The 12,841-nt window shown below is 37.1% G+C and overlaps 1 protein-coding gene across 4 annotated transcripts in view; it reads right to left on the reverse strand.

The window, feature by feature from the left end:
- Nucleotides 1–12,841, reverse strand: part of LOC136804336 (huntingtin-like) — a 143,199-nt gene that overhangs the window by 81,593 nt on the left and 48,765 nt on the right. For 3 of the 4 annotated variants that reach the window (XM_067061047.1, XM_067061044.1, XM_067061045.1), the window contains exons 34-49: nt 12,365–12,493; nt 11,306–11,407; nt 10,951–11,137; nt 8,555–8,675; nt 8,198–8,297; nt 7,582–7,681; nt 7,312–7,401; nt 6,533–6,850; nt 6,113–6,207; nt 5,359–5,513; nt 4,646–4,874; nt 4,028–4,297; nt 3,472–3,627; nt 2,732–2,803; nt 2,091–2,206; nt 942–1,062 (exon numbers count right to left, since the gene is read on the reverse strand). In XM_067061047.1, the coding sequence (XP_066917148.1) occupies nt 942–1,062; nt 2,091–2,206; nt 2,732–2,803; nt 3,472–3,627; nt 4,028–4,297; nt 4,646–4,874; nt 5,359–5,513; nt 6,113–6,207; nt 6,533–6,850; nt 7,312–7,401; nt 7,582–7,681; nt 8,198–8,297; nt 8,555–8,675; nt 10,951–11,137; nt 11,306–11,407; nt 12,365–12,493 (2,361 nt within the window). The remainder of the gene's footprint in view (nt 1–941; nt 1,063–2,090; nt 2,207–2,731; nt 2,804–3,471; nt 3,628–4,027; nt 4,298–4,645; nt 4,875–5,358; nt 5,514–6,112; nt 6,208–6,532; nt 6,851–7,311; nt 7,402–7,581; nt 7,682–8,197; nt 8,298–8,554; nt 8,676–10,950; nt 11,138–11,305; nt 11,408–12,364; nt 12,494–12,841) is intronic. The other variant, XM_067061046.1, reaches the window with a different exon arrangement.

Below are 12,841 nucleotides of genomic sequence, written 5' to 3' on the forward strand. Positions count from 1 at the left end.
TAGAACCCCGTTATCAAACACAATCTAGTCTCAATCGAACGGCAAAATTTTAGATATTTGATTGGTTCAAATATAATTGCGATATTCATCGATTGTGTTCGATGCCCTTCAATCAAGTTCGACGTTCTTCGATCAATTTCGATGTCTGGCAATCGAACCAATCGAGTTTTAATTGGGCTAATAATGCGTTTATTTATTTTCAAATGATTTACGTATGTCGTTTACGTACGCTTGATTTGATGTTCGAATTAAGGAGATACTGCAGTGGGTACGGTTAGAATATTAGGTAGTATGACAAACATCCACTGTTATCCTACTACTGGGTATGGAAGTTGAATATGATCGTATAGCTATGATCATAGATTTATAAAGCCTGAAGGGCTAGATGTTGTGCTTTGGCTGAAAAAGTGTGATCCTACCTAGGTCACGTGACATTACAATATAATTTCAGCGCTTGACCAATATGAAGCTTCGCGGGTTTTCGAAACCATTAGCAGTAATATTTTTTGCTTTTTTGCTTGTCTGTTCACAGACCCAGTATCTACAGCTAATTTCAAAATTCATTGCCGTAGAGGGTCTGTTGTCATTGTCTTTTCTCATTTGAGATTTTTCAAACCGACCGCTACGATGGAGTGTTGGTGAGAGAGGGGAGACGAAGAGAGAAGTGTTGCTATTTATAAATCATACTTAATCGCAGAGGTCTGCGTACGGGAATTAAGCAAAAACAAACAGACAATGCGCACAGAGTGTACTACGAAGCGATAAACGTGAGATCTGGTACAGAGTACTTTTTTGCTTGGAAGAGCTTAAAGCTCGACATCTAGCCGGGCTTTACAGAAATCTGTGGCTATGATGGGCTATGATATATGTGTTAAGCACCCAAACAGTAACCGCTTGGTTTTTATTAAAAAAAGTCATGGTTACTATAGTAACAGGCATACCTCTAAAACAGTGGAAGCAAATTGTGGGTCTTGGATTTCTGAAGAACAGTTTTCGAGTAAGTAAAAGGAGAGAGTCCAAATCATGATCATTTGTCGTTTGCTGTCACTGGTTGAACTCCCACTAAAAAGAAATATTTTGATTATATGAGTATGAGTTTGGGATTGAAAAATGAATCTTGCCTCACCCTGCTGAAAAGAGCTTAGAGAAGCAATTCCTTTTCGCAGCATCAGACCCCGACCTAATTTGCACGGCCGATTTTCTGCCTTATCAAATTTTGAAACTGAAAACTCTGATCTTCCGTCTTTTCTTACATCCAACCAAGGCAAGGCAGAAATTAGCCCGTCTAAATCAGGTATCAAACATGTGCACAAAAAAGGGACCTATGATATAACAAAGTAAAATCCGAACTACAAATTCGGACAAAATATTTGAGACAAAGATGATTTCCCAGCGAAATTTCCAACACCACAAATGACTTTTAAGCGCGTTAAACTACAGTTGGAAAGTAGAGTTTTGACATAGATTTAAGACTCAGGATCTCAAGACTTAAAAGCTCAAAATTGTTTCAATAATGCTTGAAATGTAGCCTAGAAGCCAGCAAACCTCTTCAAACTTGAAATATTCAATGAAATAAAGTGGAAGTACTAAAATAGCAATTCTCGCCCGAATTCTAGATTCTGAAAAGGGATAATCAGATATTTTGCCTGTAGTAACCTTCTACGGTCCTGAGTAAAACCTCAAAGTATTTTCGTGTAACAATGTACCAAAATCGAGATTTTGAAATTTTTGAAAATGGGTTCTTACACGGTTCTTACGTTGAAAATTATTGTTTTCATCCTAAAAGCCAAAAGCTTGTAACTTAAATATCTCGACTTTGGAAAATAGTTAGGCACAGATATTTTGAGATTTTTGCTTAGGACAATAGAAGGATCCCACATGCCAAATATTACAAACCATCTCATTATCCCTGCAAAATACACTAAAATCTCAATATATGGGTTCGAGCCTCACAAAAATTGACCATCTTTCATCACCTCTCACATCGCTAATTCTCATAGTTTAAAACAGCTCGAGTCACGTAGAGCCAACGCTATCCTTGGAAATAGATTTGGACCCTAAACTAAATTCATTAAATAGAAAATACTTACTCGGGCATCTGTGGCAGTTTTTTCAGTAAGTGTTCGGTAAGAATTGGCACAAGTATCATGTTCGTTGAACTGACGAACGATTCCAATATATACAAAGAACCAGCCAAACAGGACACCTAGAAATAAATAGAGCATTAAACAATGGTATTGCATTCTGAAGGGAGCATCATTAACGATTTATAAAACTTTTCAGTACCAAAGTACAGTTTACGTTATCTAATTCGAAGTTCTTCTATTCGATACGTTTCATTATTCGATAATATTGGAAGTCAGTGTCAACAAAAAACTCTTATAAACGACGCTCGACTATTTCACACGATTCCGCCTTATTCGATGAAAAGCAAATCCCGATTGAAGATCAAATAAAAGAGCATCGACTGTAAATAATATATTGATTGACTATCGAGTTAGTCATTGGTCATCCTTTCGATAGTTTTCACGAGCCCACGGTCAACCGGCCCGGTTATCTATGAACTGGATAGGACATTTCAAGGAAGAGGGATTCGGCGTTAACAGCTTAGACTTCTTTGTCACTGCGATAAATATTAAGACCCCTATTTTAAGAATTAATCATACTTATACATAAATTTTGCATGCTTTCTCATTTCTTTCGGAGAGTTAACAAAGAAACACAATCAAACCTGTAATGGTAGGTGCGGACTTCTCAACGACCCTTCCAGCATTTTACAGATGCGTTCTGCTAGTTGCCCTTCCTAAAAAAGCAAAAGTATATTATTTTATCTGACTTTTATCAAGCTCAAATAATTGCTAAAGCTATTAACACAAAATGCACGGTCATTTTTAGAAACAATTCTATAGGTAACAACCATCTTGGCTAAAGGACGTGCATCGCTGAGGTTTGAATGAAAAAAAATAGATCCATCTTCAAATATAGAGCTTTTTTATGTTTTGTGTAGTTGCGTAACTTCCACCATTATGGAATAAAACTTTCGATTCTGTAGAGACAATCCCTTACCATATATTTATAAAGTTCGAAGGGCTAGATGTCGGGCTTTAAGCCATCGCAGGCAAAAAAAAGTGAAAATCGGAAAAAATATTGTTGTTATTGTTTTCGAGAACCCGCGAAGCTTCTGATTGGTTAATCGCTGAAATTCTATTGTAATGTCACGTGACTTAGGTAGGATTTCCTACCTAACCACGGCACACTTTTCAGCGAAAGCTTTACATTAGTCCTTCGGGCTTTATAAATCTATGTTCCTTACCCAACTAGAACGTTTGCTTTCATAATGGTGGTAGTTACATATCTTAACAAAAAGCATGAAAAAAACTTAAATCCTTTACTACATAAGTACCCCAAAGTGCATCTTCCCCAAAAAGCCACTTCAAATGTCGAGAAAGAGGAATGATCCAACCAACTTACCAGTTCAAGGACAGCCAGACATTTACAAGCAGTGGGTATCAAGTACTGCATCAGGATATCATCTTCTGCAGCATGGTTTTGTGAGAAGTCCAACAGAATACCCAATACCCATTCGTAATGGTTCAACTCAAGAAGAAAATCGGAAAGTACGCACAGCTGAAATATGGATGTAAGAGAATATCATTATCGAATAAAAAACGAAAATCGAGGAAAAATTCACCTGTACTATTCATCCACCGGCGCGCAGGTTTTTTATATTTTGAAAAAATCTGGCAGAGAGTTGAACCTCGCGTTATCTTTTTAGCCAAGAAGAGTTTGGTACAGGCTAAGAATAAACATGCAAAAGAGCTGTGGTTAAATATTCAAACTTTATCCGAGACAAATTTCATAGATGCTATCATGACCACTATAGTTTGTAAATCTTGAAGGATTCATGATTGCGATTTGGAGTCCAAAAAGATAGTGGTATGTTACAATAGGCACACAACTGAAGCTTGCGGGAGGACGCTTGCATTAGATTTAAAGAACATCAAAAATAGGATTGGTATAAACAAACCGATTTGATGGCTTCCATTTTCAGCATGAGCGGTGTTTTAGGTACAGCGTACATCGACAACCATTGCTCGTATTGTTCCAAAAGGAATTGTAAACACGAGCGAATGTCTAACTCCTCCAACTTGCGATAACTGGTTGAGATTTCAGATGACGTGCTTGGTGTGGAGACTTTCTCTTTAACTTTGATGATCAGTGAATCGCTATCGTCACTGTCTGTGTCTTCTTGGACGTCTGACGTCACCAGCCGTTGTCGTATCGCCGATGCTGAAATCTGAATGAATGAAACGAGTCTAAATTAATCGTTGTTGCTCTTTTTGGCAGTACAACCAATTCTCTCTAGCTCGAATTTTGATAAGTAGAATCTGTGATTCGAAATAAATTATTGGACCCTCAACTGGAAACAATGTAAAATGCTCTCTGTAACCTGAATCATTTTCTAAATTGAAGAGCCAACTGTACATCAAATGCCAATGTGGAGCCGTGCCCGAATTGCGATTACTATAGTGTACAACAAATGTGATGCTGAGTTTATGGACGTTACCCTAAAGGAGGGTCTTTGTACAGTTGTACATGTATATGCACAGTTGACATGGAACTAATTGAAAACGCTTTTCCGAACCTGTCCCATGTTGAACTGATCTAAATCATAGGGTAGCTCCAGGTTAGCAACGTATAATTTGGCTTCCATCATGCAACCGTTGATCAGGTACTGTTTGCGTTGTTTGGTGGACAGGAGACTGGGAACGACTGGATGGAAAAAGGTGTTGATTTGTGTGCATGAGCATGAGACTTGTTGATTAAACGACATCTCGATTTCACTTCGGATGGCGATCAATTTCTTGCCAGCTCTGAGGACGTAATAATACAGGTAATATAATAAAGTAACATTGGTGTTATATAGTATTACAATTACCGTAACATGATAATATCAGTTTGCATAAACTACATTAGTTTTATTCTTGTTTTGGTTGTGACCAAACTAGTCGTCTAGCATGCTAGACTATACAGGATATACATTTTGAACACTTTGAACACTGCCGGTTTGAGATAGGCATTATAACTTAACATTGCAACTCTGTAACAGCTTTTTCTTTTCACATACAAAAATCGGACCAAAAATATTACGTTCTCTGCCTTCCATAATCTAATTTCAAATCGAAGTGGCAGAAGATCGACGAAAAGTTGGAAATTTCAAATCTTTCCACGAAAAATACGCCAAAGAGGACATTGACTTTAAAAAGCCGACTTTCTGCCGATTTTCGTCGTAAATTAGGGAATGAAGGGCAAAATGACATGCCTCCTTAAATAAGACGTTAGTTTTCATACACTTACTTGGACCCTAGGAACGGGAAATCACGTGACCGATGAATGACTGAATATTTGCTGATTGCCGAGTTCCCTGGGACCGGCGACAAAGTGGTTTCCAATAGTAGTGATGTAATGCAATGAACAGCCAAACAACTGGCTTCTGCGAGTTCAATTTCTTCCTGCAAAAAAGAAAAAATTTAAAGTAAGGCAAGAGTATACTTAATGGTACGCTCCATTCACCGCCATGATATTTGGCACAAAAAGGGAATTCCCTCGAAACTTTAAAAACCTCAAGTGATATTTAAGTGGTTTAAAATACAGTTGGAAAGTAGAGTTTAAACACTAGACCTAAGTCTTAGGACTTTGGGATCTCAGGATCTAAAAGCTCAAAAATGTTCCAATATGGCTGAGAATATGGCCTGGAAGCCACTTAACCCTTCCCAAATCGAAAAATCTAATGAAACAAAGTATAAGTACTGAAATTGCAATCCTCGCCCGAACTTTAAATTCTGAAAATCGTTAACATAACAAAATTGCCAACATATTTTGGCGCTGAATGTAGAGAAGAAACACAATCCAATTACTGATATAGTGGCAGTCTTTATAACTTGAACCTCTACCTTTCGTTAACAATGACTTATGACTTTCGTTATCAATAACTCCAAATTTCCTAAACTCGAATATTTTGTGTTCCCTGTAAGTAATCAAGTTATGGAGACTGCACTGTATAAGAGAAGTTACAGAGTAATCCATTTCCAAACTGATGAAGAGTCTTTACCTCTGTGGAGGTGTCTTCAGCAGAGGAGGGCGGTGAACTCAGAACGCCCAATAAAGCCGCCCACGTTTCTTCGTACTGCATCCGAGATGTCCAACCTATAAACAAGAACAATTACTCATGTATCAACGTAGTCTGTTTACGAGTTGGAAAAGTATGTCTCTATAGTTGGGCTTTTGTAACAACCGTGCGCTCCTTTCTTATGTTATAACATTTTCTCTAACAAAAAAAAATGGAAGCAAAAAGTAAGTGATCGCAACGCATACTCGTGGAGACATCTCAGCCCCATCTCAGTCACCAAAGTTTCCACAAGAAAACAGCTATCATATAAAGTGAAATTATTTGGTAGATCGCGATACTCCCGAACATTTGTTCCGTTAAAGAAGTAAGTAGGAAAAACCACCCGTAAAAGCTGCTCCGTACCAACTAGGTTGACTCTGTAGACAAACTCCTTCAGCACATCTTTTTCTTTCAAGATATCGACCGGTAAAGGTGGTAATTCGGTGTGAAACAACCCTTCCATGGTCGGTGACCAGCCGAATTTCCATACGATTGGCGGTATCCGCACATAGCTGTTGATAAAGGGTAGGCGGGCTAGCCCGGTGATGACTTGCCGGAGATGACAGACCAAATATTTGGGAAGACATTTGTTGTAATCGGTGTTATCAAGTGATATGATATTTTGAAGTGCATCCAGTAGATCGGACACTTGCTGACAACTGATTTCGAAAATCGATTCTTCTAAGGTTGAATGAACATGAAGAATGAGTTTCCTTTAAAGGTTTTATTTTTACATAAGTGTACCCGTCTCATATCAGACACGTGTTTCATATCGGGACAGTGCCTACCTATTGTTATATTGTGCTGATGTAAACAAAAAAATGTATTTCATTTTCTCTTTCTGACCAATCTTGCTCCACATCCGTGTCAATTCCATATCAAAAAGCTTGTAAATCAAATTGACGAGTAAGCAAACGATATCACTCTTATTTAAAAACAAAACCTTTAAGATTATTATTTTTGCACCATTGAAAGTCAAACTGTGAATAACAATTCCAAACAGATTTTCACTACGAAACGATCAATGGAAGACTTTTATTGGTTTGTTTTCTTGGTCAAAAACGTGCTGTTTGATTTTCATATTGGATTTCAAAAATACGTTGAAGGACAGGGCTTAAATAAACTCACTGATCAAAACTAACCTTTAGTTTCATTCTGTGCACCATCCATTTGGTCATGAGCTGGTAATTTTTTGGTCAAGTTGGCTATTTCACCGTCGTGTACTAAAGCCACTAAATGAAAAAAAAAAGTTTTAAATCTGTCATAAACCTCGAACGAATATTATGGATCAAGTGTCGTTAAAACTGTCCCACCAACATTGAACCAGGACCCTTTTAACCGAAACCTCTGAAAGTCAAACTTTCAATACAAATGCACGGGGTCAATTTTAAATATATAAAATATATCCTTACATTGTTTGACTAAGGTGTAGATAGCATCGATAGCTTGTGTGAGGATATATGCAGTCGATTGATCCATCAAGCATACTGATAACTCCTGACAATGTAGCAGCTACAAAATAACACGAGAAAAGCTGCTAGATTACGTATTTACATTAAAGTCAGGTTAATCTCCAGAGCTCTACAATATTTAAGTGCTATAAAGAAAGTGTTTAATTGATCCGTTAGAAGGCTCGTTCAGTAAGTGGCAATCTGTTCCTATGTATAATTTGGTGTTTTTTTTTAAACCATGTGTCACCAATCTCAGTAATACACAAAGTGGAATCAAAACATTTGGGTGGTGTAACTTCTATCGACCGACCGATTGGAATAGTAAAATTGTTCATTCTTTTTGTCTATTTTTAGTAAAATGTGGGAATCTCAGGGACAGAGAGAGCCGTTGTTATCCATATTATATGTGGCAATCAGTCAACGTCCTAAACCTTCATTTTTATTTGTAGGCACTGAACGGCTAGAATGCAAATGAAGGCACAGAAGAATTCCTACAGTGCAATGGATAAACGGAAATCGAGGAGAAGTAATGTTCTAATTGTGTTGAGGGTGGAAACAGAGACCACGCATGACTCACCAAAGCAGTGACGTGGAAACACAACTCCAATGTGACGAAAACATCTTGTTGTTGTTCGTTGATCCAATGAACACACATTTGTGGTAACATTAAAATAAACCTGGTGAGGATATGATTGCAAAGATATGATTGCAAAGTTATGATTTTTCTATTCATGATATATACCACTGCAATGACTTCACACCGAGCTACATGTAAATTCTTGGAGACAAAACTCCGGAAGCTGCAAAACAATATCTTAGATCGGCGTTTTAATTAAAGTTTTTGTAGAGTTTTATAAAGCGAAAATGAATACTCTTTGCACATTACAAGTAGCAGTAAATAGACCAAAAATTAAATAGAACCAGAAGAACAGACCTGGCGACAGCTTGACCGTTTTCATGACCAAGATTCCACAATTTGTTTTGATAGCAGGACGGTGATAAGAAACGCAACACGCAACGAATCGTCATCAAATACTCCGATCGCTCTTCAACACCTGGGGAAAAAGAAATGTATCAGTTTACTTTTACGTAAAAGTCATATTTAATGACTATTGTTTAGGATTCGAACTCGTATCTATCTTGAGGGCCGATTCTTCCAGCGACCCAGTCCGTTACCTGATCGATTTGCGCCGGACTTAGAACCACAACCTTCCAGTCAATAGCGCGCCACCACTAGACCGCAACCACCTCAAAAACATATAATGAAAACAAGCTAGATGCTGAATGGACCTACCTGATGATGAAAGTTAGATAGCAATGCAAGAAGAAAAATGAAAAAAAATTCATCATTGATTGATGGTAGGGGGAGAGGGAAGGGTTGTAGGGAAAAAATAAATAGAAAGTTCTGGTTGCAAAAATCAGTTTTATTGACAATTGAATCATACTTGATGTTGTTATCAATAATGTTTTTGTGTGAAAAACATAGAAATATAAGGAAAAAACCCAATGAAAATCTGCAAAAACGGCGATTTCCGGAATTTTCGACCGGAAAAATTTTTTTCTCAAAAATCGAACTCGGCCATTTTTTGAGCATTGCGAATACGCATCTTTCTGCAAAAAAATCAGAAAAAACTAAAAATAAAAATTCGAGAAAATGTCAAAAAACCGGTTTTTCCGGCATATTTCCGGTATTTTCGGCCGGAAAAAAATGTTTTTCGAAAATCGGGCTCCATCACATTTTAGATATTGTCATATTGCGTCAGTGTGTGAAATTTCATAAAAAAATATAAAGTACAGCTCGAGAAATTCAAGAAATACTGTCTTTCCGGCGAAAATAGGTTGTTCCGGCGACTTTTAAAATAGTTCCGGCTTCAAAAATCAGTTTTATTGAAAATTGAAACATGCTTGATGGTTGAATGAAAAAAACAACCAATTGTAGGGAAAAAGTCCGATGAAAATCTAGAAAAACGGCGATTTCCGGCATATTTCAGGCATTTTCCGCCGGAAAATTTTTTTCTCAAAAATCGGACTCGGCCATGTTTTGGGCATTGTTAATACGCATCTTTGAGCAAAAAATCAGAAAAAACTAATGATAAAATCTCGAGAAAATGCCAAAAAACCAATTTTTCCGGCATATTTCCGGCATTTTCAGCCGGAAATGAATTTTTTTCGAAAATCTGGCTTCGTCACAATTTAGGTATTGACATTTTGCATCAGTGTGCAAAATTTCATGAAAAAATATAAAGTACAGCTCAAGAAATTCAAGAAATACCGTTTTTCCGGCGAAAATCGGCTATTCCGGCGATTTTTAGAAATTTCCGGCTTCAAATATCAGTTTTATTGACAATTGAATCATGCTTGATCGTGGACATTGCTATTAATAATGTTTTTGTGTGAAAAAACAACGAAATATAAGGAAAAAGTCCGATGAAAATCTGCAAAAACGACGATTTCCGGCATATTTCCGGCATTTTCGACCGGAAAAGATTTTTTCTCAAAAATCGGACTCGGCCAAGTTTTGGGCATTGCTAATACGCATCTTTGTGCAAAAAATCAGAAAAAACTAATGATGAAATCTTGAGAAAATGCCAAAAAACGGTTTTTCCGGCATATTTCCGGCATTTTCGGCCGGAAATGATTTTTTTTCGAAAATCGGGCTCCGTCACATTTTGGGCATTGCCATTTTGCATCATTGTGCCAAAAATCAGAAAAAACTAATGAGCCAATCCTGAGAAAAGCTGGTAACAGACGGACGAACGGACGAACGGACGGACGGACGGACGGACATCGGTTAATTTATAGGACCTCTACCCCACCGGGGTAGGTCCAAAAATGATTACTCTTTTTCATAAGAACCAGCAGGAACCAGTAAATTCTAGTTGAAACTCGACCTTTCTTGCCTTTTTGGCACTTTTAGCTTCCAATAGACCTTTTCATAAATTACGTTACGAACATCACTTGCCTCGTTTTGAAATTATTGCCATGGTGATTAAATTCCAGCAGATTTTATTAAAACTACTTCCTCTTCATAAAAGAATCGTTTAATGTCTCAAGGGACATAATCACCATGGTAATTGTTTTAATACGAGGCAAGCGATGTTCGTGACGTAATTTATGAAAAGGTCTATTGTTCTTATCTTACCAATCTTGAGAGAATTTAAGTATTTCAGCATATACCCGGTTTCCATTACTTTTCCTTTTACTTATTCAAAACTCGACCATACCAGACTCAGTTTGGCTCATAAAATTTTCAGCGCGTGATTGTTCGCATAAAACATATCCTTATATAAAAAAAAGTTAAATTCACAAAAAAAATAGAACATTACTTACTCGCCATTGCCACCAGCTTGTCTTTGTTGTACGAGAAATATGTGAACTCTCTGTATTCGTGTGTGTTCGATATGGAGGGTAGGGTGGACAGTATTTTATTGACCACAATCCGTTTGGAAAGGAGAAGAAGATGGTCTTTGTTCTCACGATCCGTTGATTCACCAGCACCGAACGTCTGGTGAAGATCCTGTATTCGAAGTAGAGGGAGAGAATTTAAAATTTCTGTTATTTTCTTCGTCCAACAAGCGTCCATACTACGTTCATAAAAACACAATTTTCTGTTATCATTAGGTTACGATTCAAGAAGACCTTCCAATAAAGAATGGAAGAAAGACATGGACGTTAAATCATTTACCATTCGTGCACTATTTGTCCCGCTTCTTGGATTTTGCATTTGTACTTGTTCCGTGAAATGCGCTTGTTTGATGCATGTCTCCAATAGATTGCGGTTGAAGTCCTACAAATATAACGAATTAGATATTAATTAAAACAGATTAATTGAAAATGTCACTTTGAATAAATATTTTACTCTTGTTTTAAGCAAGAAGAAGCCATATTCCAACCTTTCCTGGGAATGGGTGGTAGTAAAATTACTTTAAAACAGATATTTCCATTTAAATAAGGATATAATAGACAGGCATGCTCGGGTTTACTGACTGATTTACCTAGCTTGAGAAGTAGAGCTTTTTAAGATCATGGAGACAAACTGTTTTATATGCACTTAGATGTTCGGAAAGTTTATTTATATCCCGTGATCTACTAGGGTTTTCCGTTATTTCTTGAGCCCGATTGGCAAACAGCAAAGTTTGCGGTAATATCATTGTTACGAGAGACCCTCCCAGGCCTTACTTATTGCTCAGATAGTGCCGTAGGAAGCATTTTAATATAACGGGGACCTAAGGTTTAGTGACAACACGAGGGCCGACCATGATTTGACCCGAGGTAGGAAATTTTGAAATTTTAAGCTTAAAGGGACATAACAGTACTTGCGAAATTTGTAAACAAACTGTATGCAGCGGATACAAAATCAAAACAAATGTCACATGTCAAAATAAAAAATCAAACAAAATATGGCTAATTTTGATTGTTCAATTGTTTTACAAGTTTGTTTTGGACACGTGATTTTAATTGTTCTCTTTAACGACACGTGGTTCGCGCAATGTTTACATTTTACTACTTTTATGTCCCTTTAAGGTGCCCGGAAAATGAAATTTTATTTGGAGAAATAGAACGAAAAATTAACAGAAAATCTATACGATACGTACATAAGCTGACCGTTGCTAGTTCATGGCATTGACGCAGGTTTAAGGTGCCCTAAGAATTTAAGTTACCCTTAACATAGAGGTCCCTTAGTTCAAAATAAATTTTACGAAGGATGATCCCAGCAATGTGGTTGATATGGCATTATCTGTACCTTGTTTTCCAAGATGTTTTCGATGTCCTCCAGGTTCAAGCATCTCAACAGTTGAACGGTACTTTTCTTTTGCGTTTCATTCGCCTGTTTACTGAAACATAATCTTTTCACAAAGTCGACCATCCACGCCTGTCAAGGAGAAAAAATTGAAAAGGTAGGTAACAATTTCTTCTAAAGAGCTGAAAACTGACCATGAACAAAACCTGTGGGTCAAGAGTTGCAGAGTTAAGAGTTCCCGCATTCAAGATTAAACACGTTCAATTTACGGGCCAAAATTGAAGAGATTTAGCAGTAAAGGTCATAAATTTGAATTAATTTTAGTTTTTCAGACAGCTTATTTTCTTGCAGCGGTGAATAAACTAATAGAATAAACTCTCTGTTATTCGAACCACTAGTATTCGAATCTTTCTATAATTCGAACTAAAACTTCGGTCGCTTCAGCTAGAAATTAGTATAAAATACTTTCTGTAATTCGAA

This window comes from Clytia hemisphaerica, unplaced genomic scaffold (assembly GCF_902728285.1).
Source record: "Clytia hemisphaerica strain Z4C2 unplaced genomic scaffold, Clytia hemisphaerica genome assembly, whole genome shotgun sequence".
In the NCBI taxonomy this organism is placed as follows: domain Eukaryota; kingdom Metazoa; phylum Cnidaria; class Hydrozoa; order Leptothecata; family Clytiidae; genus Clytia; species Clytia hemisphaerica.